The sequence below is a fragment of the Salvelinus namaycush genome, chromosome 23 (assembly GCF_016432855.1).
Source record: "Salvelinus namaycush isolate Seneca chromosome 23, SaNama_1.0, whole genome shotgun sequence".
In the NCBI taxonomy this organism is placed as follows: domain Eukaryota; kingdom Metazoa; phylum Chordata; class Actinopteri; order Salmoniformes; family Salmonidae; genus Salvelinus; species Salvelinus namaycush.
Window position 1 is genome coordinate 12,258,137 of NC_052329.1, and position 22,401 is coordinate 12,280,537.

The 22,401-nt window shown below is 42.3% G+C and overlaps 1 protein-coding gene across 1 annotated transcript in view; it reads left to right on the forward strand.

The window, feature by feature from the left end:
• The window catches only part of fat3a (FAT atypical cadherin 3a), a 234,259-nt gene that overhangs the window by 117,856 nt on the left and 94,002 nt on the right, over positions 1-22,401 (forward strand). The window contains exon 4 of the mRNA XM_038962177.1: positions 2,201-2,262. Within this exon, the coding sequence (XP_038818105.1) occupies positions 2,201-2,262 (62 nt within the window). The remainder of the gene's footprint in view (positions 1-2,200; positions 2,263-22,401) is intronic.

Below are 22,401 nucleotides of genomic sequence, written 5' to 3' on the forward strand. Positions count from 1 at the left end.
TCTCTCTCTCTCTCTCTCTCTCTCTCTCTTACTCCTTCTCTCTTTCTCTCTCTCTCTTATTCCTCTCTTTCTCTCTCTCTATTATTCCTTCTCTCTTTCTCTCTCTCTATTATTCCTTCTCTCTTTCTCTCTCTCTCTTATTCCTTCTCTCTTTCTCTCTTATTCCTTCTCCTTCTCTCTCTCTTATTCCTTCTCTCTCTCTCTTATTCCTTCTCTCTCTCTCTTATTCCTTCTCTCTTATTCCTTCTCCTTCTGTCTCTCTTATTCCTTCTTCTCTCTCTCTCTCTCTCTCTCTCTCTCTCTGTTCTGCTGTAATGACATTAAGTAACAAAACAATTAGGGGCAGTAGAGACTAGTGTCAGTAATTAGCCTCAGACAGCGTCCTGTAGGACAGCCACAGTAATTACCTTGTCACAATGCTCATTTGGTTAGGTGGTGGGAGTCCCGGTGTGTACGTGTGTGTGTGTGTGTGTGTGCATGTGTATCCCGTGAGCTAATGAGGGTAATGTAGGAATATCATAAGTAGATCTGACTAATTAAATGTGACATTAGTTGCCTTAATGAAGCTGTTTTTGACCACACATTCATGATGCCGTTTAAATGTTTTTTATCGACACTACCATTCAAAAGTTTGGGGTCACTTAGAAATGTCCTTGTTTTTGAAAGAAAAGCAAAAAAAAATGTCCATTAAAAAACATCAAATTGATCAGAAATACAGTGTAGACATTGTTAATGTTGTAAATGACTATTGTAGTTGGAAATGGCAGATTTTTTATGGAATATCTACATAGGCGTACAGAGGCCCATTATCTGCAACCATCACTACTGTGTTCCAATGGCACGTTGTGTTAGCTAATCCAAGTTTATAATTTTAAAAGGCTAATTGATCATTAGAAAACCCTTTTGCAATTATGTTAGCACAGCTGTAACCTGTTGTTCTGATTAAAGAAACAATAAAACTGGCCTTCTTTAGACTAGTTGAGTATCTGGAGCATCAGCATTTGTGGGTTCGATTACAGGCTCAAAATGGCCAGAAACAAAGAACTTTCTTCTCAAACTCATCAGTCTATTCTTGTTCTGAGAAATGAAAGCTATTCCATGCAAGAAATTTCCAAGAAACGGAAGATCTTGTACAACGCTGTGTACTATTCCCTTCACAGAACAGCGCAAACTGGCTCTAACCAGAATAGAAATTAGGAGTGGGAGGCCTCGGTGCACAACTGAGTAAGAGGACAAGTACATTAGTATGTCTAGTTTGAGAAACAGACTCCTCACAAGTCCTCAACTGGCAGTTTCATTAAATAGTACCCGCAAAACACCAGTCTCAACATCAACAGTGAAGAGGTGACTCCGGGATGCTGGCCATCTAGGCACAGTTCCTCTGTCCAGTGCCTGTGTTCTTTTGCCCATCTTAATCTTTTCTTTTTATTGGCGAGTCTGAGATATGGCTTTTTCTTTGCAACTCTGCTAGAAGACCAGCATCCCGGAGTCGCCTCTTCACTGTTGACGTAGAGACTCTAATGTACTTGTCTTCTTGCTTAGTTGTGCACCGGGGCCTCCCACTCCTATTTCTATTCCGGTTAGAGCTCGTTTGCGCTGTTCTGTGAGGGGAGTAGTACACAGCGTTGTACGAGATCTTCAGTTTCTTGGCAATTTAGTCATTTACAACATTAACAATGTCTACACTGTATTTCTGATCGATTTTATGTTATTTTAATGGACGAAAATATTGCTTTTTTTCAAAAACAAGGACATTTCTAAGTGACCCCAAACTTTTAAACGGTAGTGTAGCTACAGTTAAGAAAATGTACTCCTGAGGTGCTGACCTGTTGCACCCTCTACAACCACTGGGATTTTTATTTGACCCTGCTGGTCATCTATGAACGTTTGAACATCTTGAAGAACAATCTGGCCTTAATGGCCATGTACTCTTATAATCTCCACCCGGCACAGCCAGAAGAGGACTGGCCACTCCTCAGAGCCTAGCTTTTCTCTAGGTTTCTTCCTAGGTTCCTGCCTTTCTAGGGAGTTTTTCCTAGCCACTGTGCTTCTACGTCTGCATTGCTTTAGGGTTTTAGGCTGGGATTCTGCATAGCACTTTGACATATGCTGATGTTAAAAGGGCTTCATAAATACATTTGATGTTCCTGTATGTGTTTGTTAGTTCTTTTCTCTGATGTGTTTGTCTCTGTGTTCACAGGTGTCATCACTACCACGTCCAGGAAACTAGACAGGGAGCAACAGGCTGAGCATGTTTTAGAGGTAAGAGACACAGTGTGTGTGTGTGTGTGTGTGTGTGTGCGTGCGTGCGTGCGTGCGTGCGTGCGTGCGTGCGTGCGTGCGTGCGTGCGTGCGTGCGTGCGTGCGTGCGTGCGTGCGTGCGTGCGTGCGTGCGTCCGACACGTTTCTATGCATGTGTTTGGCTGTCTGACGTGAATGCGCTGTCAGATGTTTAATGAAAATACAGTACATCTCTCAGTATCTCTCTCCCATTGTGGCGGACTGGAGCCAAACCTTTAGAACCCTGACAGAGAGAAGCCTCCTGTCCCATCCGCTCTGCTCTCTCTCTCTCTCTCTTCCTCCTCTCTCTCTCTTCCACCTCTCTCTCTCTCTCTCTCTCTGTGTCTCTCTATCCCTCTCTCTCTCTATCTTTCTCTCTCATCTTCTCTTTCTCTCCCTCTCTCTCTCTCTCTCTGTCTGTCTTTTTCTCTCACTCTCTGTTGATCTCTCTCTATCCCTCTCTCTTCATACCTCCCTCTCTGACTTCCTGGTCTCAGTAGAGTGTGCATTAGAGAGGCAGGTCTAGTGTAATTGAGTCAGTACGAGGAGTGGAGCAGGAAATGGAGTTTGTGTGTTGGGTTCCATTATGAGCTGATTGGAGTGCCGTATCTTGACTAAGGGTGGCAGATTGGAGGTAAATGGTGTTGCTGCTGTCAGAGTCCTGAATCATGAGCCTCTGTGTGGGGAGTGTGTATGTGTGTGTGTGTGTGTGTGTGTGTGTGTGTGTGTGTGTGTGTGTGTGTGTGTGTGTGTGTGTGTGTGTGTGTGTGTGTGTGTGTGTGTGTGTGTGTGTGTGTGTGTGTGTGTGTGCGTGCATGCATGCGTGTGTCTGGTGACAAACTCTTTTTAAAAGATATTCTGCTCTTGCTGTATTGATTGTTTCTCAGGAAAATGCTGTCGTATGTTTTGATGCAAGTTGGCAGTATACTTCAGATATGGTCTGTGACGGGGAGAATATGTGATGAGGAAACAGATCAATGGACACATTACATCCATTAAATCCTCAACGTAACAAAGCCTCTATGTTTTATGTTAGTTGATGCTCAGTAACATCTCTTCTCCCACCTCCCTGTATAGTCTAATATCAATCAATCAATCAAGTTTATTTTATATAGCCCTTCGTACATCAGCTAATATCTCGAAGTGCTGTACAGAAACCCAGCCTAAAACCCCAAACAGCTAGCAATGCAGGTGTAGAAGCACGGTGGCTAGGAAAAACTCCCTAGAAAGGCCAAAACCTAGGAAGAAACCTAGAGAGGAACCAGGCTATGAGGGGTGGCCAGTCCTCTTCTGGCTGTGCCGGGTGGAGATTATAACAGAACTATGCCAAGATGTTCAAAAATGTTCATAAGTGACAAGCATGGTCAAATAATAATCATGAATAATTTTCAGTTGGCTTTTCATAGCCGATCATTAAGAGTTGAAAAACAACAGGTCTGGGACAGGTGGCGGTTCCATAACCGCAGGCAGAACAGTTGAAACTGGAATAGCAGCAAGGCCAGGCGGACTGGGGACAGCAAGGAGTCACCACGCCCGGTAGTCCCGACGTATGGTCCTAGGGCTCAGGTTCTCCGAGAGAAAGAAAGAGAGAAGGAGAAAATTAGAGAGAGCCAAGATTTTCAAAATGTTCATAAATGACAAGCATGGTCAAATAATAATCAGGAATAAATCTCAGTTGGCTTTTCATATCCGATCATTAAGAGTTGAAAACAGCAGGTCTGGGACAGGTAGGGGTTCCGTAACCGCAGGCAGAACAGTTGAAACTGGAATAGCAGCAAGGCCAGGCGGACTGGGGACAGCAAGGAGGCATCATGCCCGGTAGTCCTGACGTATGGTCCTAGGGCTCAGGTTCTCAGAGAGAGAGAAAGAAAGAGAGAACGAGAGAATTAGAGAGAGCATACTTAAATTCACACAGGACACTGGATAAGACAGGAGAAGTACTCCAGGTATAACCAACTGACCCTAGCCCCCCGACACAAACTACTGCAGCATAAATACTAATACTAATAACTAATACTAAATACTAAATACTAATAACGCTGCACTGTGAGAGAAAGCAAACATCTTCGGCCATCTTCCTACCTCTCTGTCCTCTGCCTGTCTGTCCGTCAGCCATTCCCATCTTCCTGCCTCTCTGTCCTCTGCCTGTCTGTCCGTCAGCCATTCCCATCTTCCTACCTCTCTGTCCTCTGCCTGTCTGTCCGTCAGCCATTCCCATCTTCCTACCTCTCTGTCCTCTGCCTGTCTGTCCGTCAGCCATTCCCATCTTCCTGCCTCTCTGTCCTCTGCCTGTCTGTCCGTCAGCCATTCCCATCTTCCTACTTCTCTGTCCTATGCTTGGCTGTCTGTCTGTCCGTCTGTCTGCTAGCCATTCCCTCACTCCATTCCACATATAGTTTAGCTACAGACTTAAAACGGTGCGACAGTGCAAACCAGTTAAGTCTTATTTCCTCTCCATGCCAACCCTCCAAACAGTAAACAGTGGTGTGATTTAGACCGGTCATAGAAATCCATATTCATTTACACAGATGCCACGCCAGATCAATGAGGAATAAACAGACGGAGAATGATTATGATTTTGTTGTCCCATGCTGTGAAGTCTTATCGATATCTACAGAGATGAACCTAAATGTTAATGGCCCACATTTGTTTCATAGGTTTGGTGCAGAGCTTTATATTGATGTGATTTGTACTGTACGTCCGATCAGATTTAGCAGGGGTTTATAGATCAAAGTTAGCACGTAGCCTGTTAGCATGGAATGTGTTAGCTTATAATGTTGCAGCTAGGCCTGTACCAAGAACCTGCTGCTTCAATAGGGGACAAAACAGATTTTACCATAAATATATTATTCCTTCTCCTAGACTTTTGTTTGATCTTCTATGCTTAACTTTCTGTGGAAAGAACAGGTGAAGGGTTTATTTCCAAATGTCACGTTCGTTATAAGGATCGGACCAAGGCGCAGCGTGGTATGCGTACATTCTTTATTATAATAAGAATGAACACTGAACAAACTAACCAAAATAACAAAACGACACGTGAAGCTATACAAAACGAGTGCTGACAGGCAACTACACATAGACAAGAACCCACGAACACAAAAGGGAATGCCTCAAGCACGGCGATGCAGTGTCTTAGACCGCTGCGCCACTCAGGAGGCCCACATTTGTGTTTTTTCAGAAGTAAATTATTGCTTATGGTTACCTTCATGGGTGTGTAAAACATTCCTTTTCTCAGATTTTTAATTCATATATTTTAGCTGTGTATTAAAAAATAATGTTTTTCTTCAGAACACTACATATCATATTTTCCATTGTTTAGCTGGAATGGAATGTTAGTATCTGTTTATTTGACTGTGATATGTTGTCCTCTCACCTAGGTATCTTAAGATGAATGCAGTCACTGTAATTCGATCTGGATAAGAGCATCTGCTAAATCTGTGGTTCCCAAACTGGTCGGCAGGGGGGGCTTTTTTTTTTAAGGACCTCAGTCTGGAACCTACTCTTGAAAGTTGTAGTAGTAGAATGCACAGGGTGCAATTTCGAAATTGGGGAGTGCATCATCAGTGACCGTACGTACATATCGCAACCAGAAGCCATGAATTACAGGCAACATCCTCATCAAGCTGCCGCTTTCAAGGAGCGGGACACTAATCTATAGGGCTATAAGAAATCCCGCTATGCCCTCAGACGAACCATCAAACAAGCAAAGCGTGAATATAGGATTAAGATTGAATCCTACTCCACCGGCTCCGATGCACGTCGGATGTGGCAGGGCTTGAAAACTTTTACGGACTACAAAGAGAAATCCAGACGCGAGCTGCTCAGTAACGCAAGCCTACCAGACGAGCTAAATGCATTTTATGCTCGTTTCGAGGCAAGCAACACTGAAGCATGCACGAGAGCACCAGCTGTTCTGGATGACTGTGATAACGCTCTCGGTAGCCGATGTGAGCAAGATCTTTAGACAGGTCAAGATTCACAAAGCCATGGGGCCCGATGGATTACCAGGATGTGTACTCAAAGCATGCACGGACCAACTGGCAAGTGTCTTCACTGACATTTTCAACCTCCCCCTGACTGAGTCTGTAATACCTACATGTTTCAAGCAGACCATCATAATCCCTATGCCCAAGGAAGCGAAGGTAACCTGCCTAAATGATTACCGCCCCGTATCACTCACATCGGTAGCCATGAAGTGCTTTGAAAGGCTGGTCATGGCTCACATCAACAGCATCCTCCCAGATACCCTAGACCCACTCCAATTAGCATACTGCCCCAACAGATCCACAGATGACGCAATCTCAATCGCACTCCACACTGCCCTTTCCCACCTGGAGAAAAGGAACACCTATGTGAGAATGCTGTTCATTGACTACAGCTGAGCGTTCAACACCATAGTGCCCACGAAGCTCATCACTAAGCTAAGGACCCTGGGACTAAACACTGCCCTCTGCAACTGGATCCTGGACTTCCTGATGGGCCACCCCTAGGTGTTAAGGGCAGACAACAACACGTCTGCCACGCTGATCTTCATCACTGGGGCCCCTCAGGGGTGTGTGCTTAGTCCCCTCCTGTACTCCCTGTTCACCCACGACTGCATGGCCAAACATGACTCCAACACCATCATTAAGTTAGCTGACAACACAACAGTGGTAGGCCTGATCACCGACAACGACGAGACAGCCTATAGGGAGGAGGTCAGAGAACTGGCAGTGTGGTGCCAGGACAAAAACTTTTCCCTCCATGTGAGCAAGACAAAAGAGCTGATCGTGGACTACAGGAAAAGGCGGGCCGAACAGGCCCCCATTAACATCGACGGGGCTGTAGTGGAGCGGGTCGAGAGTTTAAAGTTCCTTGGTGTCCACATCACCAACAATCTATTCTGGTCCAAACACACCAAGACAGTCATGAAGAGGGCACGACAAAACCTTTTCCCCCTCAGGAGACTAAAAAGATTTGTCAATGGTCCCCAGATCCTCAAAAAGTTCTACAGTTGCACCATCGAGAGCATCCTGACCGGTTGCATCACCGCCTGGTATGTCAACTGCTCGGCATCTGATCGCAAGGCGCTACAAAGAGTAGTGCGTACGGCCAGTACATCACTGGGGCCAAGCTTCCTGCAATCCAGGACCTATATAATAGGCGGTGTCAGAGAAAATACCATAAAATTGTCAGAGACTCCAGACTGTTTTCTCTGCTACCACACGGCAAGCAGTACCAGAGCGCCAAGTCTAGGACCAAAAGCCTCCTTAACAGCTTCTACCTTCAAGACATAAGACTGCTGAACAATTAATCAAATGGCCCCCGGACTATTACATCGACCCCCCCCCCCCCCCCCCGTTTGTTTTGTGCGCTGCTGCTATTCGCTGTTCATTATCTATGCATAGTCACTTCACCCCTACCTACATGTACAAATGACCTCTATCCTGTACCCCCGCACACTGACTCGGTACCGGTATCCCCTGTATATAGCCTTTTTATTGTTATGTTGTTGTGTTACTTTTTATTATTTTTTACTTTAGTTTATTTGGTAAATATTTTCTAAACTCTTCTTGAACTGCACTGTTGGTTAAGGGCTCGTCAGTAAGCATTTCACGGTAAGGTCTACACTTGTTGTATTCAGAATTTCACGTTAAGGTCTAAACCTGTTGTATTCAGCGCATGTGACGAATAACGTTTGATTTGATCAGTGTTCCTCTTGACATGTCGGTCAGTGCATACCTTAGAGAGCTATTTATAACTTGTCAGAAATGTCCAGATCAACTAGCTCATGTAGCTTGGTTTTTTAGCCCATAGGTTTTGTTGTAATGTTTGAGTCACTCAAATATCTCATGAATATACATTAGACATGGCAAAATGTATATAATTGCAAGGAAATTTGCTTTAAAACTGCAACATTTTCTCTCCACCCCATGACACAACTTCTAGAATTGCAGGAAATATGCTTTAAATCTGCAAAATGTTCTCTCCACCAACAAATCAAATCAAATTGTATTAGTCACATGCGCCGAATACAACAGGTGTAGACTTTATAGTGAAATGCTTACTTACAGTACGAGCCCCTAACCAACAATGCAGTTTAAAATAGAAGTCGACCGATAAAGATTTTTCAACGCCGATACCGATTAATCGGCTGATTTTTATATATATATATATATATATATATATATATATATATATATATATATATATATATATATATTTGTATTCATGACAATTACAACAATACTGAGTGAACACTTTTATTTTAACTTAATATAATACATAAATAAATGTGAGGTTGTTGGTGAATGGAAAAATGCGAGTCAGGCGCAGGACACAGATATGAGTAATAGTCCAAATTTACTCAAAATATACGTAAAGTTCCAAACAAGGAACAAACACAATCATCCAGAGCACTATCAACACGAACCCACATGACAAACAATAACGCACAAAACAGAGAGGGAAGTCAGAGGGTTAAATAAGGAACATAATTAATGGAATGGAAACCAGGTGTGTATGATCAAGACAAAACAAAACGAAAATGAAACATGGATCGGTGGTGACTAGAAAGCCGGTGACGTCGACCGCCGAACGCCGCCCGAACAAGGAGAGGGACCAACTTCGGCCAAAGTCGTGACAATAAAATCTATTTAGTCAAAAATAAATTATGAAACATGCTCAATTTGGTTTAAATAATGCAAAAACACAGTGTTGGAGAAGAAAGTAAAAGTGCAATATGTGCCATGTAAAAAAGCTAACGTTTAAGTTCCTGGCTCAGAACATATGAAAGCTGGTGGTTCAGTATTCCCAGTTCTTCAATATTCCCAGTTAAGAAAATTTAGGTTGTAGTTATTATAGGAATTATAACGCGTCGACTATTTCTCTCTATACCATTTGTATTTCATATACCTTTGACTATTGGATGTTCTAATAGGCACTTTAGTATTGCCTGCCTAATCTCAGGAGTTGATAGGCTTGAAGTCATAAACAGTGCAGTGAATCAAGCATTGCTAAGAGCTGCTGGCAAACGCAGTAAAGTTTGAATGAATGCTTTCGAGCATGCTGCTGCCTACCACCGCTCAGTCAGACTGCTCTATCAAACCTCAAATCATAGACTTAATTATAATATAATAAACACAGAAATACGAGCCTTTGGTCATTAATATGGTTAAATCCTATCATTTCGAAAACAAAATGTTTATTATTTTAGTGAAATACAGAACCATTCCGTATTTTATCAAATGGGTGGCAACCCTAAGTCTAAATATTGCTGTTACATTGCACAACCTTCAATTTTATGTCATAATTATGTAAAATTCTGGCAAATTAGTTCGCAACAAGCCAGGCGGCCCAAACTGTTGCATATACCCTGACTCTGCGTGCAATGAACGCAAGAGAAGTGACACAATTTCCATAGTTAATTTTACCTGCAAACATTCATTTATTTTAACTAAATATGCAGGTTTAAAAAAAGATACTTCTGTGTATTGATTTTAAGAAAGGCATTGATGTTTATGGTTAGGTACATTCGTGCAACGATTGTGCTTTTGTTAAATCATCATCCGTTTGGTGAAGTAGGCTGTGATTCGATGATAAATTAACAGGCACCGCATTGATTATATGCAACGCAGGACAAGCTAGTTAACCTAGTAATATCAGCAACCATGTGTAGTTAACTAGTGATTATGTGAAGAGTGATTGTTTTTTATAAGATAAGTTTAATGCTAGCTAGCAACTTACCTTGGCTCCTTGCTGCACTCGCATAACAGGTGGTCAGCCTGCCACGCAGTTTCCTCGTGGAATGCAATGTAATCGGCCATAATCGGCATCCAAAAATGCAGATTACCGATTGTTATGAAAACTTGAAATCGGCCCTAATTAATCGGCCGACCTCTAGTTTTACAAAATACGGATAAGAATAAGAAATAAAAGTAACAATTAATTAAAGATTGTTTGATCAGTTTGTGTCATGAACAGTGCTTGTGCCCATACAAATAGACGTGGCGTGGGATGTTCCCCAATGCTAGAATGGGGGCCTGAGTGAAAAGGTTTGGGAACCCCTGCGCTAAATGACTAAAATGGCAAACGTAAACGTTTTACACCATGCCTCACTGTAGGGATGGTGCCAGGTTTCCTCCAGATGTGACGCTTGCCATTCAGGCCAAATAGTTCAATCTTGGTTTCATCAGACCAGAGAATCTTGTTTCTCATGGTCTGAGAGTCTTTAGGTGTCTTTTGGCAAACTCCAAGTGGGCTGTCATGTGCCTTTTACAGAGGAATGGCTTCCTTCTGGCCACCCTACCATAAAGGCCTGATTGGTGGAGTGCTGCCGAGATGGTTATCCTTCTGGAAGGTTCTCCCATCTCCACAGAAGAACTCTGGCACTCAATCAGAGTGACTATCGGGTTCTTGGTCACCTCCTTGAGGTTTGGTCGGGCGGCCAGCTCTAGAAAGAGTCTTGGTAGTTCCAAACTTCTTCCATTTAAGAATGATGGAGGGCCCTGTGTTGGGGACCCTCAATGCTGCAGATATTTCTTGGTACCCCTCCCCAGATCTGTGCCTCGACACGATCCTGTCTCTGAGCTTTTTGGACAATTTCTTCGACCTCATGGCTTGGTTTTTGCTCTGACATGCACTGTCAAATGCGGGACGTTATTTAGACAGGTGTGTGCCTTTCCAAATCATGTCCAATCAATTGAATTTACCACAGGTGGACTCCAATCAAGTTGTAGAAACATTTCAAAGAATATCAATGGAAACAGGATGCACCTGAGCTCAATGTGAGTCTCATAGCAAAGGATACTTATGTAAATAAGGTACCAGTTTTTGCTTTGTCATTGTGGGGTATGGGTGTAGATTGATGAGGATTTTTTTTTAAATACATTTTAGAACAAGGCTGTAACGTAACAAAATGTGGAAAAAGTCAAGGGGGGTCTGTATACTTTTCGAATGCACTGTATATAGGGATATTGATGTCACAAATGTATCATTTGTACAGTTATTTATTTAAAAAAAAAACATATTTGTTACATTTCACTGTTTAAAACCTGGTAGTACTACTTATTTCTCTGAGAGTGAGGTGGTACTGTAAGGACCGACACCAGAGATGTGAAGCAGGTACGGGGAGTCAACATTTAATAAGGAACAAACATGAAACAAGACAGGCACAGCGTCAGCACACGGGCAAAACAACGACATTCGACAATTAATGCAGCAGCGGGGAACAGAGATGGGGAACTGACAAATATAGGTGAGGTAATAAATAGGGGATTGATTCCAGGTGAGTCCAATAATACGCTGATGCGCGTGACGGGGAGAAGGCATTTTTGCGTAATGATGGTGGCAGGAGTGTGCAATGCTGTGGAGGCTGGCACCTTTGAGCACCAAGGAGGGGGAGCGGGAGCAGACGTGACAGATACATAGCATTTTGCATAAAAAACATGGTTATTTGTCTCTCTGAAATTAAACCATCAAGTGATAGATTTCAAACAAATACATGTTTGTCATTGAACAATCCCATGCCATGATTAGATAGTGAAAAAAACACACAAATCTCTTTCATAAGGTCTTCAAACAATAAAGCTAATTTACCAACATTTCTGAATATATACCTATAGCGTTTTGGAAAGAAACTCTTCAGGTGCAGACTCTTAGTAGATCTGTCCCAATGTACAGACATAAGATCTTCATTTGAGCCAGTTTGCAGAAAAATAATCCTGCAGCAACAGGAAATGTGAATTATTGTTGTTAATGGAAGGGATTGATCCAGGCTGTATCACATCCGGCCGTGATTGGGAGTCCCATAGGGCGGCGCACAATAGCTCAGTGTCATCTGGGTTTGGCTGGGGTAGTCATTGTAAATAATAATTTGTTCTTAACTGACTTGCCTAGTTAAATAAATAAAAATAACAATAAATAAAATTGAAAGATCTTTCATAAGTGGAAATTACAAACTTCAGAAGCCTATTTAAACATCAAATACACTACACATTTTAAATATCCTGCATAGTTCTCCTGCAACAGGTTGATCAAATTAAGATCCAAAATAAGGGCAGATGTTTAGTGGCAATGGTTAAATGCTCCTGATGAGATGTGTATGCCAAGTTCTGCATGGACCAAAATGGATTTTTCACTTGAACAGATAAAGCACACACACACAAACACACACACACACTTGAACATGCACGCACAGGGTCAAAACCCCTATTCAGTATGGCGGAAGAGAAAAGTGTTGCATCTGAGATCAAATGCCTGAGACAAAAGCTTGAGTGATATTGGGGAACAAAAGCCTGCTGCCAGCATCTGCAAGAAGGTCAAATGCACAGGATGTGTGTATGTGTGTGTACGTGTGTGTGTGTGTGTGTGTGTGTGTGTGTGTGTGTGTGTGTGTGTGTGTGTGTGTGTGTGTGTGAGAGAGGGAGAGTGTGTGAGTCTGTTTCTAGTAGAGTAGTGTGTTTCTAGTAGGGTCGTGTGTTTCTAGTAGGGTAGTGTGTTTCTAGTAGGGTAGTGTGTTTCTAGTAGGGTAGTGTGTTTCTAGTAGGGTAGTGTGTTTCCAGTAGGGTAGGGTGTTTCTAGTAGGGTATTGTGTTTCTCGTAGGGTAGTGTGTTTCTAGTAGGTGGTGTGTTTCTAGTAGGGTAGTGTGTTTCTAGTAGGGTAGTGTGTTTCCAGTAGGGTAGTGTGTTTCTAGTAGGGTAGTGTGTTTCCAGTAGGGTGTGTGTTTCTAGTAGGGTAGTGTGTTTCTAGTAGGGTAGTGTGTTTCTAGTAGGGTAGTGTGTTTCTACTAGGGTAGTGTGTTTCCAGTAGGGTAGGATGTTTCCAGTAGGGTAGTGTGTTTCTAGTAGGGTAGTATGTTTCTAGTAGGGTAGTGTGTTTCTAGTAGGGTAGTGTGTTTCTAGTAGAGTAGTGTGTTTCTAGTAGGGTAGTGTGTTTCCAGTAGGGTAGTGTGTTTCTAGTAGGGTAATGTGTTTCTAGTAGGGTAGTGTGTTTCTACTAGGGTAGTCTGTTTCTACTAGGGTAGTCTGTTTCTACTAGGGTAGTCTGTTTCTAGTAGGGTAGTGTGTTTCTAGTAGGGTAGTGTGTTTCCAGTAGGGTAGTGTGTTTCTAGTAGGGTAGTGTGTTTCTAGTAGGGTAGTGTGTTTCTAGTAGGGTAGTGTGTTTCTAGTAGGGTAGTGTGTTTCTACTAGGGTAGTGTGTTTCTACTAGGGTAGTCTGTTTCTAGTAGGGTAGTGTGTTTCTAGTAGGGTAGTGTGTTTCCAGTAGGGTAGTGTGTTTCTAGTAGGGTAGTGTGTTTCTAGTAGGGTAGTGTGTTTCTAGTAGGGTAGTGTGTTTCTAGTAGGGTAGTGTGTTTCTAGTAGGGTAGTGTGTTTCTAGTAGGGTAGTGTGTTTCTAGTAGGGTAGTGTGTTTCTAGTAGGGTAGTGTGTTTCTAGTAGGGTAGTCTGTTTCTAGTAGGGTAGTGTGTTTCTAGTAGGGTAGTTTGTTTCTAGTAGGGTAGTGTGTTTCTACTAGGGTAGTGTGTTTCTAGTAGGGTAGTGTGTTTCTAGTAGTGTGTTTCTAGTAGTGTGTTTCTAGTAGTGTGTTTCTAGTAGTGTGTTTTCAGTAGGGTAGTGTGTTTTCAGTAGGGTAGTGTGTTTTCAGTATGGTAGTGTGTTTTCAGTAGGGTAGTGTGTTTTCAGTAGGGTAGTGTGTTTTCAGTAGGGTAGTGTGTTTCTAGTAGGGTAGTGTGTTTCTAGTAGTGTGTTTTCAGTAGGGTAGTGTGTTTTCAGTAGGGTAGTGTGTTTTCAGTAGGGTAGTGTGTTTTCAGTAGGGTAGTGTGTTTTCAGTAGGGTAGTGTGTTTCTAGTAGTGTGTTTTCAGTAGGGTAGTGTGTTTTCAGTAGGGTAGTGTGTTTTCAGTAGGGTAGTGTGTTTTCAGTAGGGCAGTGTGTTTCCAGTAGGGCAGTGTGTTTTCAGTATGGTAGTGTGTTTTCAGTAGGGTAGTGTGTTTTCAGTAGGGTAGTGTGTTTCTAGTAGGGTAGTGTGTTTCTAGTAGGGTAGTGTGTTTTCAGTAGGGTAGTGTGTTTTCAGTAGTGTAGTGTGTTTCTAGTAGGGTAGTGTGTTTCTAGTAGGGTAGTGTGTTTCTAGTAGGGTAGTGTGTTTCTAGTAGGGTAGTGTGTTTCTAGTAAGGTAGTTTGTTTCTAGTAGGGTAGTGTGTTTCTAGTTGGGTAGTGTGTTTCTAGTAGAGTAGTGTGTTTCTAGTAGGGTAGTGTGTTTCTAGTAGGGTAGTGTGTTTCTAGTAGAGTAGTGTGTTTCTAGTAGGGTAGTGTGTTTCTAGTTGGGTAGTGTGTTTCTAGTAGAGTAGTGTGTTTCTAGTAGGGTAGTGTGTTTCTAGTTGGGTAGTGTGTTTCTAGTAGGGTAGTGTGTTTTCAGTAGGGTAGTGTGTTTTCAGTATGGTAGTGTGTTTTCAGTAGGGTAGTGTGTTTTCAGTAGGGTAGTGTGTTTTCAGTAGGGTAGTGTGTTTCTAGTAGTGTGTTTCTAGTAGTGTGTTTTCAGTAGGGTAGTGTGTTTTCAGTAGGGTAGTGTGTTTTCAGTAGGGTAGTGTGTTTTCATTAGGGTAGTGTGTTTCTAGTAGTGTGTTTCTAGTAGTGTGTTTCTAGTAGTGTGTTTCTAGTAGGCTGGTGTGTTTGTTGTAGTGTGTTTGTAGTAGGGTAGTGTGTTTCTAGTAGGCTGGTGTGTTTGTTGTAGTGTGTTTGTAGTAGGGTAGTGTGTTTCTAGTAGGCTGGTGTGTTTGTTGTAGTGTGTTTGTAGTAGGGTAGTGTGTTTCTAGTAGGCTGGTGTGTTTGTTGTAGTGTGTTTGTAGTAGGGTAGTGTGTTTCCAGTAAGGTGGTGTGTTTCTAGTAGGATAATGTGTTTGTAACAACATCTTCACACTCATCTGTGAAAGTGTATCTTGTTTTCCACGTCGCAGGGTGACTTCACCAACTTTCATTCCTGTCAGAGAGGGAGAGCAAGACAGCGAGAAAACAAAGGAGTGGAGCCTGTCAAACCATCTCTCATTAAAGTTGTACCGTACCTTTAGCTTCAGTGAGAAAAGCATTTTTCCACTCTAGACTCCAACTCTTTAGCTATTTTGTCCAAAACATGTTGTGTTGTTGTTGCTTTGTGGTATAGATGAGGCCTTTCTGGCACTACTGTCAGTGAGTACGTTTAGATGCACAGTAATTATTCAATATTAAACTGATGATTGCAGTAGGCAGATTGTGCAATAGTCATGTTAACACCTTACTCTGCTTATCTTAATCAGCGTAAGGTCAAAATCATGGCACTTGCAACGCCAGGGTGCTAGGTTCGGTTCCCACGTGGGACCAGTATGATTGAAAATGTATGCGTTCACTACTGTAAGTCGCTCTGGATAAGAGCGTCTGCTAAATGAATCAAATGTAAATGTAAGTGAGTTCGGAACAACTGAATGTATATGTCTTAGAAGTTGTTTTCACATGCCAACTTGTCCGAACTCAGAATCAAATATGCTTACCGAAAATAACATGGGCGCAGTCGTCTAAGGCACTGCATCGCAGTGCTAGCTGTGCCAATAGAGATCCTGGTTCGAGTCCAGGCTCTGTCGCAGCCGGCCTTTACCGGGAGACCCATGGGGCGGTGCACAATCTGCCAAGGGTCGTCCGGGTTAGGGCAGGGTTTGGCCACCAGGGACGTTCTTGTCCCATCGCGCACTAGCGACTCCTGTAGCAGGCCAGGCGCGATGCACGCTGACACGGTCGCCAGGTGTACGGCTGGCTTCCGGGTTAAGCGAGCAGTGTGTCAAGAAGCAGTGCGATCTTCATCAGATGACACTCATAGGACATCATGTTACACAACACATTTATGTTTTGTTCGATAATGTGCATATTTATAGCCACAAATCTCGGTTTACATTGGCGCCATGTTCAGAAATGCCTCCAAAATATCCGGAGAAATTGCAGAGAGCCACGTCAAATAACAGAAATACTCATCATAAACTTTGATGAAAGATACATGTTTTACATATAATTAAAGATACACTTGTTCTTAATGCAACCGCTGTGTCAGATTTCAAAAAAACTTTACGTAAAAAGCACACCATGCAATAATCTGAGACGGCGCTCAAAAATAACAAAATTTCTCCGCCATGTTGGAGTCAACAGAAATACGAAATTACATCATAAATATTCCCTTACCTTTGATCATCTTCATCAGAATGCACTCCCAGGAATCCTAGTTCCACAATAAATCGTTGTTTTGTTCGATAATGTCCATTATAAGGTAGTAGTTGTGGAATTGTTAGGTTAGATTACTCGTTGGTTACTCGTTGGTTATTACTGCATTGTCGGAACTAGAAGCACAAGCATTTCGCTACACTCGCATTAACATCTGCTAACCATGTGTATGTGACAAATAAAATTTGATTAGATTTTTACTTATGTCTAAGTAGCTACTTTTGCTAGCATGTTTAGTGCACATGTCCAAACGCTCGCACAGATGCAGGCGAACTCGGATGAAAACTTCAAAAAGTTATATAACAGATCGAATAAACTGGTCAAACTAAGTAGAGAATCAATCTTCAGGATGTTGTTATCATATATATCCAAAAACGTTCCAACCGGAGCATTCCTTCATGTCTGTAGAAGTTATGGAACGCAAGGCGATATCATGAGGAAAGCGCATGACCAGGAACTGGAAATCTGCCAGACCACTAACTCATTCCCCTCTCATCCGGCCCCACAACACAGCATCAGCTTCATTCCACGTTCTACAGACTGTTGACATCTAGTGGAAGGCGTAGGAAGTCCATCCATTCAATTTTTCAGGTTTTTGCCTGCCATATGAGTTCTGTTAACTTCTACTTGCACACAATCCCGGATCCGGGAGCACCCCCATCAGTAAAAAAGCTGACTAGCATAGCCTAGCATAGCGTCACAAGTAAATACTAGCATCTAAATATCATTAAATCACAAGTCCAAGACACCAGATGAAATATACACATCTTGTGAATCCAGCCATCATTTCTGATTTTTAAAATGTTTTACAGGGAAGACACAATATGTAAATCTATTAGCTAACCACGATAGCAAAAGACACAACTTTTTTTTCTCCACCATTTTTTTCCTGCATAGGTAGCTATCACAATTTCGACCAAATAAAGATATAAATAGCCACTAACCAAGAAACAACTTCATCAGATGACAGTCTGATAACATATTTATTGTATAGCATATGTTTTTGTAACGGCTGTCCTCCTCCTCTTCCTTTACTGTCTCTGCGTCACTCACCTCCAAATCCGCCCTCACCGGCTCCTTACGGTAAACAGGAGGAGTTGGCTCACGTCTCCCGACTGACCCAACTAAACTACCCGAGAGCCCCCCCCCCCCAATAAATTTTTGGGTTTGACTTACGGGCTTCCAGCCTTGTTTCCGTGCTGCCTCCTCATATCGCCGCCTCTCTGCTTTCGCTGCCTCCAGCTCAGCTTTGGGGCGGCGATATTCTCCTGGTTGAGCCCAGGGTCCCTTTCCTTCCAATATTTCCTCCCAAGTCCACGAGTCCTGGTTCTTTGGCCGCTGCTGCTGGTTCCTCTCACGCTGCTTGATCCATGGTTGGTGGGTGATTCTGTAACGGCTGTCCTCCTCCTCTTCGGAAGAAGAGGAGGAGTAGGGATTGGACCAAAGCGCAGCGTGGAATGTAGACATAATTAAGTTTATTAAAGTAAATACGAAAACCGAAAACACTTCAACAAACTACAAAATAACAAACGCACGTAGACTGACCTAAAACATGAGAACTTACATATAACACGAAGAACGCACGAACAGGTACAGACTACAACAAACGAACGAACAAACCGAAACAGTCCCGTGTGGTGCAACATACACAGACACGGAAGACAATCACCCACAAACAAACAGTGTGAACAGCCTACCTTTATATGGTTCTCAATCAGAGGAAACGTCAAACACCTGTCCCTGATTGAGAACCATATAAGGCTAATTACCAACGAACCTAAACATAGAAACACATAACATAGAATTCCCACCCCAACTCACGCCCTGACCAGCTAAACACATACAAAACAACAGAAAACAGGTCAGGAACGTGACAGTTTTGTTAGAAAAATGTGCATATTTCAGGTATAAATCATAGTTTACCATTGCAGCCACCATCACAACTCTCACCAAAGCAACTAGAATAACTACAGAGACCAACGTGAATTACCTAAATTGACACCATTGATTCAAGCCAACAATAGCGATAACGAATAAACCAGCAAAATATATTAATTTTTTCACTAACCTTCTCAAACTTCTTCAGATGACAGTCCTATAACATCATATTACACAATACATATAGAGTTTGTTCGAAAATGTGCATATTTAGCGGCACAAATCGTGGTTATACAATGAGAATAGTAGCCAAGCTGCCAACAATATGTCGGGAGAAATCTTGGGAGAGGCACCTAATCTAATCAGTAACTAATCATAAACTTGACTAAAAAATACAGGTTGGACAGCAAATGAAAGATACATTAGTTCTTAATGCAATCGCTGTGTTAGATTTTTAAAATTAACGTTACTACGACATACAGCGTGCGTTAAAGCGAGACCGCACCGAAATTAATGGCGGAATATGAGTTTTACATTTTTCAACAGAACAACGAATTAACATCATAAATAGTTCTTACTTTTTGATGAGCTCCCATCAGAATCTTGGGCAAGTTGTCCTTTGTCCAAAAGAATCATTGCTCGGTTGTAGATTGTCGCCTTCAACTTTGGAATTAGCAGTAAACATTAGCCATGTGGCCCAGACGTGCCCAACTCACCAGAACGCAGCCCAAAAAGTACCCGAAAATCTCAATATACTGATATAAACTGATATAACTCGGTTTAAAATAACAACATTATGATGTCTTTAACACCTATATCGAATAAAATCAGAGCCGGATATATCTAAGGGCTATAACGGGAGCTTTCTAGAACGCCATCCTGAGGTCTGTCTTGCGTCATGGCGAACGAAGGAAAGAGAGGACCCCACGTTGCCAGCCCATTTATAAGGCCTCAGATCTGCCTAGCAACTCCATTCCAATTCTCACTATTTGCTGACATCCAGGGGAAGGCGTATGCAGTGCATCTCAACCAATAGAAGACATGCAAATTAATAAACTGACCTCAGAACAGCCTGCAGATTTCAGATTTCTCACTTCCTCATAGGAAAATTGCTCCAACTCAAGTTCTGTTTTACTCACAGATATAATTCAAACGGTTTTAGAAACTAGAGAGTGTTTTCTATCCAATAGTAATAATAATATGCATATTGTACGAGCAAGAATTGAGTACGAGGCAGTTTAATTTGGGAACGAAATTTTTACAAAGTGCAAACAGCACCCCCTATTGAGAAAAGGTTATACTCACAGACATCATTCAAACAGTTTTAGAAACTTCAGAGTGTTTTATATCCAATAGTAATAATACTATGCATATATTAGCATCTGGGACAGAGTAGGAGGCAGTTCACTATGGGCACGCAATTCATCCAAAAGTGAAAATGCTGCCCCCTATATCAAAGAAGTTAATCAGTCATTAATTAATTGTTATCTTCTATCAGTTTCATTCTGAATGTCACAAAATCCTTGGATATCTGCACGAACCATAGCATAAATGATGAATCAGCGATATACAAATTGGCTTAATTATTTATTTACCAACTAACTAACTAAATAATCACATAGAATTACATAAACACACAAACAGAATAGCTTAAACATTGAGTACTACATAATGGAATGAAAAGTCCCTAGTGGACTAAACCAATATGACGACTTGTTACACAAAATGAAAAGGGAGGGTCATGTAAGAAAGAGCGGGAGAAAAGACAAAGGACTTCATTATCGTACACACAGCTGATAACTATGCTCATGGAAATGCTAATACTTTACACAAGATCGGCCGCTCTTTCGAAAATAATTGCAATGTATATATTTACGAGTGTATGCCTTTTGTTGTCTCTCTGTTGAAATCACCGGTCCGTCTGCTGGAGAGTCAGTCGATAGAAAGTCTCTGGTTGTGTTCCCCAGAAGTCATAATGTTTTTCGTGGTTGTAGCTTGTCTGCTGTTATAATGGTTATGTCAGGCATACCAATGGTCTTTTGATAGGGAAATGTTCTTTGGAATGGATCTTTCAGAGTACCATTCGGTCGTTCGATAGGGAAATGTCTTTAGAATGGAACTTTCAGAGTACCATTCGGTCGTTCGATAGGGAAATGTCTTTAGAATGGATCTTTCAGAGTACCATTCGGTCATTCGATAGGGAAATGTCTTTAGAATGGATCTTTCAGAGTACCATTCGGTCGTTCGATAGGGAAATGTTATATTCTCGTCTTCGGTCGAGTTTCCTAGACTATTTTACATATACAGCTGCAGACTGTGAATGTGTAGTCGTTAGTTTTGTAGATTTCTTAACCATTCATGAAGTGTGGACTGCGTCCTCACGTCTTCTGGTCTAATTTAAATTTTGTCACGAGTGCTATTTAATGTCTGCTCACGTGGGCGTGATTAGGACTTCATATGAAAAACAATTCTCTCATTTAGAAGGCTAACATCACATTACATCTTCTCACAAATAGTTTCATATTTAATCATATCAGTTCCCCAACATTTGGATGTGAATCTGATCACTGGGATATGTACACATTCAGAGAAACAGTTGTGTTCTTATACTGTCCTTCATGGGATCCCAAAACACAACCGATCTGACATAATTGTCCTTTAAGTGCCCACGGATAACTCCAACCACTTGGACTACAGAAATATCGTTTCATTATTCAACCTTTTGATGTTACTGTTTTGGCGGGAGGAATCTCCTTGCAACAAAGAGGTTTCTTTCCCCTCAAACCTGTCAAACCCAAAGTTTCTACACGGTATTTACGACCGGTCATAAAACTGGTGGTGGTTAGGGGGGGGGGGGGGGGGGGGGGGGGGGGGGGGGGGATCTGGCGCCTATAATCACCCAACAGGGCAAGTCATGACATTGGGGAGAAAAAGGGTGGTAGAACATTTATTTTGATTGGTGATTTTCTGCATTTATCAGAGTGCCATCAGCGAGCCTGATTTCAGATGTTTCCATGTAAACAGGATTATTAGGGAAATCGTTCTTCTATTATATTAATCTGATGATCCACAATAATCACATTATTGTGTGCATGTAACCATACTCAGTGGCACACAGACAAGCATCGTCTGCCTTTGGTGTTTCCAACAGCTGGCATTCTTTATTCCCACCCATGCTACTCTCTACTCAAACCTACGGTACTACTGTGCCCAATCAGTCCTTATGAAACGCTCCTCTCAATCGCTTCTCCTCCTCAGTCTTATCCCAACCACTTAAATTGTCTGTTTCATGTTAACATATTAATAATACACTGATAGTTCAATGGCTGTAGGGTCTTCTTTAATAATGCATGTGTATAATCAGTGGATATAGCTTAGTGTAAACAGTATATTAGCATGTTTTAGCAGCATTAGCGTATGTTCAGTGTATTCTAGCTTGTCTGTGCTGTCCTTGTGCTGCAGTGCTGTACTGCTGTATGTTGTTGGCAGGCCGGACACGCGTACCTGTCTAATGTATTCCCCAAGCTCTTCTGTCTCTCTTTCATTCTGTTTCTCTCTCAGGTTCTCTCTCCTCTCTCTCTCTCTGATGAATGGAGAGCTGGTAATGTCAACCTGTAGTGAACATTGTTGTCCTGTGAGGTGTTGGCCACCAGTTGCTTGTTCACCCTATTCCCTCTGTCTCTACCTCTCTCTCACTGTGCTGAACAGAGCAGATTACATTCACTCACAGACGGGTCAACCGCCACAGGCTTGGAGTCCTTCATTTCTCCTTCTTCCTCTCTTCTTCCCTTATGCTGTCATTTATGTTCCTTTCACACACCCCTGTTGTCTTTCTGAGCCACCTCCCTCCTCCCCCCTCTCCCTATCTCCCTCCCTCTCTCTCCCACTACTACCCCTCCACCACCCCTCTCTCTCTTTCTCTCTCTCTCTCTCTCTCTCTCTCTCTCTCTCTCTCTCTCTCTCTCTCTCTCTCTCTCTCTCTCTCTCTCTCTCTCTCTCTCTCTCTCTCTCTCTCTCTTTCTGTGTGTGT